The 4117-nt window shown below is 34.5% G+C and overlaps 1 protein-coding gene across 1 annotated transcript; it reads left to right on the forward strand.

The window, feature by feature from the left end:
- The first annotated feature begins 229 nt into the window (after positions 1-229).
- Positions 230-3253, forward strand: LOC132052321 (probable aspartic proteinase GIP1). Its single transcript, XM_059443813.1, has 2 exons — positions 230-862; positions 2356-3253. Exons 1-2 carry the CDS (start codon positions 296-298, stop codon positions 3061-3063), a joined length of 1275 nt encoding a protein of 424 aa, XP_059299796.1. The 5' UTR covers positions 230-295; the 3' UTR covers positions 3064-3253.
- Positions 3254-4117: the final 864 nt, after the last annotated feature.

Here is a 4117-nt window from a genome sequence, read left to right on the forward strand (position 1 = left end):
ACTAATGCACTCCTCTTGAAATACTGAAGCCGCCCCTCTTTAGAACTTCATCCACTTTATATTTAGCTCATCCACTTTATATTTAGCCAATATCAAATTAAACGTTGGATGAACTGATTTAACCGAATCAAAAATAAAAATAAAAAGTTAATAAATAAGCAAATTATGCATGCTGCCCCTATTTTCAGGACTTTAAAAGTTGAAACCATGCAACCATAAATAGTGAATCCGTGCTTCACTTCTCCTCCAAAAGCAAATAAAAGTTAGAAATGCCCATTTCTTAACAAACACAAAAATGCTTCTTTACTTCTTCTTTGCTTTTTCTCTCTTTATTTCCCCTCCTTCTCCTTCTCCTTCTCCTTCTTCTTCTTCTTCTTCTTCTTCTTTAGCACCCATAACCAAAGACCATGAAACTCATCTCTACACACTCTCCCTTTACCTCAATACCCCACCACAAGCCACAACTCTCCTCCTCGACTTAAACGCTCCTTTCAGTTGGATCCATTGTTCTGACAACAACAACATTTCCTCAACATACCATTCCATTTCATGTAACTCACCTTTATGTTCTGCTCTTGGTTCACGTGCTTGTGCCAAGTGTCACCACTCTCCTAACACCGACTGTTCTAATGACCCGTGTATTCTATCTCCGTTAAACTCTGTTACTCATAAAACGTCGACAGGAAAGGTTATTACTGGCTCGCTTGCGTTGCCGGTAACGGATGGTAGGAATCCGGGACAACTTAAGGGGTTTGATGAGTTCTTGTTGTCTTGTTCCAAGAAGTCTTTGCTTAAAGGACTTACTAAGGGTGTTGCCGGTTTGGCTGGTTTAGGCCGGTCCAGATTCTCGCTTACAACTCAGGTTCCAATCACTTCTCCAACCCATCGAATAAATTTTCTTTAGCTAAAGTTTCTCTAATAGTTATCGAAATTTTAAAATAAGTATGTAGTAGTAAATATCTAGTGGCCGTTTGGCCATAATTTTTTTTAGTTTTTTTTTGGAGTTGAATTTCAGAAAATCATGTATGGCCATAAAATTCTGGAATCAACTTGAAGTTTAATTTTGGAATTTTCGGAAATTTGAAAAAAAACCAACGGGTCGTCTTCACTTTTTTTTCCCACTCTATCACTCACATTTTTTTTTTTTAAAACTACTTCAATTTGTATTTATGGCCAAATACAATTTTAATTTTAAATAATACCATTTTTCATTTTGAAAACAAAGCTACTTTTATTAAATTTCACAATTTTCATGGCCAAACGGGCTCTTATTTTAAGAGGATTACTGAAATGAATATCATAATAATTCACAATGAAAAATAATGTGATCCAGGTATTTCAATACGAGTACCTCCTATCTGATAAATTAATCTGACGAGCTGAATTAAAAAAAAACAAAAAAAAAGATTATTTTACTGTGCTTTTTTTGAATTCTCTAATTTTTTTTACTAATTCATGGGGGTGTTAATCAAGTAAGACGTTAAAGGATAAATAAAAATAATGATTTAGATAAATATTTTTATGATTGATGTTACTCCTTTTGTCAATTACACTGTTTGACTTTGAGGTGAGGTGTAATATTTACATTTTAAGGATAATTTCGTAGAATAAAAGTGTGCAAAAATATATGCAACAAAAGGGATGGTCCAGATGTAGATTCAGAATTTAAAGCTTATGGATCGCTCAAAAGCCCTCAGTTTCATATATACTTAATACTAATATAACTAGTGGACATTTTAAATATTTATAGATATTTAGTGGCCATTTTAAAACATATATATACAAGAGCTGAGCAAAAGTTATTGAGTTCGCGTCACCTGTAGGCTTCATTCTAAATCCGCCCCTGGATGGCCGGTTGAGTACGAACTCGAGAAAATAAAAAAAAATATGTCTAAACACAATTTGAGAAATTTCTTGCATGTATATGCGCTTATAAATTATCTCATTAAGAATAGATTTAGAATTTTAAAGTTTAGTTCTTTTTAAATACAAAAAAGTGAGAGTTTTCGAGACATACTAAAAAGGTACTAGTATTTTTTGACGTATATATTAGGATAGAGAAAATAACAGATGTCCTTATTCTGCGGCATGTAAAAACCTTAAGAAACATATTTTATTTGAAATAATACTTTTATGCATTAATTTAAAATCTTGATTTCATTTTTCCAGATAAGCACTTCCTTTTCGTCTATACTGATACTTTGAGACATAATAAAAAAATATGACATATTTATTAGGACAGAGAAAATACAAGATGTCCTTATTCTGCGGCATGTAAAAACCTTAAAAAACATATTTTATACTTTTACGCATTTATTTAAAATCTCGCACTCATTTTTTTTTTTTTTTTTGCAGGTTAGCACTTCCTTTTCATCTACAAGCACTTTTGCTCTATGCTTGACCGGTTCACCTTCAGCTCCTGGAGTTGCTTTCTTCGGTTCACTTGGACCCTATTACTTTTTACCTGAAATTGACCTCTCAAAAACCCTTCATTATACCCCACTTGTCCAAAACCCGGTTCAAAGTGACTATTTCATTAGTTTGACTTCCATAAAAGTCAACGGAGTAATTGTACAGCTGAACCAGAATAATATCCTAACCAAGCTGAGCACAGCGACTCCATACACCACACTACAAAGTAACATCTACAAAGTATTTACTGAGACATTTGTAAATGAATCTGCTAAGGTTAACCTCACAGTAACAAATCCTATGGAACCGTTTAAGGTTTGTTATAATGCAGATGAGGTATTGGATACAAAGGTAGGACCAGCTGTGCCAACCGTTGATCTTGTGATGGAGGGTGATGATGTGTTTTGGAGAATATTTGGATCAAATTCAATGGTTAGGATTGCAAGAGATGGAGTGGATGTGTGGTGTTTAGGGGTTTTGGATGGTGGGATTAGGACTGAGACATTGATCGTAATTGGAGGACATCAAATGGAGGATAATTTAATGCAATTTGATTTGGATCAACAAAGATTAGGGTTTAGTTCTTCAGTTTTAGCATATAACACCTCATGTTCTAATTTCAACTTTACCACTGTTAGTAACTTGAGTTGAAATTAACTTAAGAGTAAGACAATTTACATTCTGATGAATTTCTTTTTTCCTTTGTTTTCTTTTGCTCAATAGTTTCTTCGTACTTAAATGAATGTTGTGGGATTTGCAATCTTTGTTTCAACCATGTTATTCTATTATTTGGAAATTGTTATGTCTCAACATTGTTTTAAGAATAACATACGAATTGTAATGTATTTACTGTAAAGTAGAACATAAATGAATACATATTAATAGTCGAACCCCTAAAGAACAACACCTCAAAACTGTTGGGCTTAAAACGACCCAAAGGTACTCTTAACATGATGTGATATTGTCCTCTTTGCGCACGATTTTTCTCAAAAGGCCTCACAGCATTAAGAGTATCCAACTCCTTATAAGTAACTCCTTTTTCTTTTCAGCTACCAATGTGATACTTTGTTTGCACACCCAATAATCTCTCTCTCGAACTAAGTTCCACATGACTCATTACGGGTCAGAAATTCAACATGTCTTTGTACCACTCACATCGTTAGATTATTTACGGTCACCGAAGCCCAAAAGTTGTGTATGCGTCTTCAAAGCTATGGATAACTATTGTAAACCCGTCCATAGAGGGGCAAAGGCACTAAGCCGGGCCCCACGTCACACTCCACCATCTTCATACCCATCTCGCCAAACCATTGGCTATGATACCACTTTGTTGGGAAGAAACAAGCAATAACCAAATTGCATGACGAGGTAACAGCAAAAGAAATACCCAAGTCAGAACTTCCCACACTATTTGAACCAAGAGAAGACAATAAACACTAGTACAAATGGAAATCCGGACCGCAACTATACCAACAACAAAATAGCAAAACAAGCAAAATAAATCAATGCAAGAGACACTAAATTTACGTAGTAAAACCTCTTCAAGGTGAAGAGAAAACATCCACAGGACCTCCGGCCCACAAAAAATCCACTAATAATCAACAAGAGTTACAATAATGTTCTCCAAATGGCTACAACATCAAAACCAAGCACGGAGCAACACTACATAAAAGATACTACCAAAACTAGTGAAGAAATGAGAGAA

Source organism: Lycium ferocissimum, chromosome 1, assembly GCF_029784015.1.
Source record: "Lycium ferocissimum isolate CSIRO_LF1 chromosome 1, AGI_CSIRO_Lferr_CH_V1, whole genome shotgun sequence".
Taxonomy (NCBI): Eukaryota; Viridiplantae; Streptophyta; class Magnoliopsida; order Solanales; family Solanaceae; genus Lycium; species Lycium ferocissimum.

Excerpts from the sequence above, each read along its gene's own strand:
- LOC132052321 (XM_059443813.1), top strand. The coding sequence starts at position 296 with ATGCTTCTTTACTTCTTCTTTGCTTTTTCTCTCTTTATTTCCCCTCCT. Across the intron at positions 863-2,355 it reads GATTCTCGCTTACAACTCAG|GTTAGCACTTCCTTTTCATC; the intron begins GTTCCAATCACT and ends TTTTTTTTGCAG.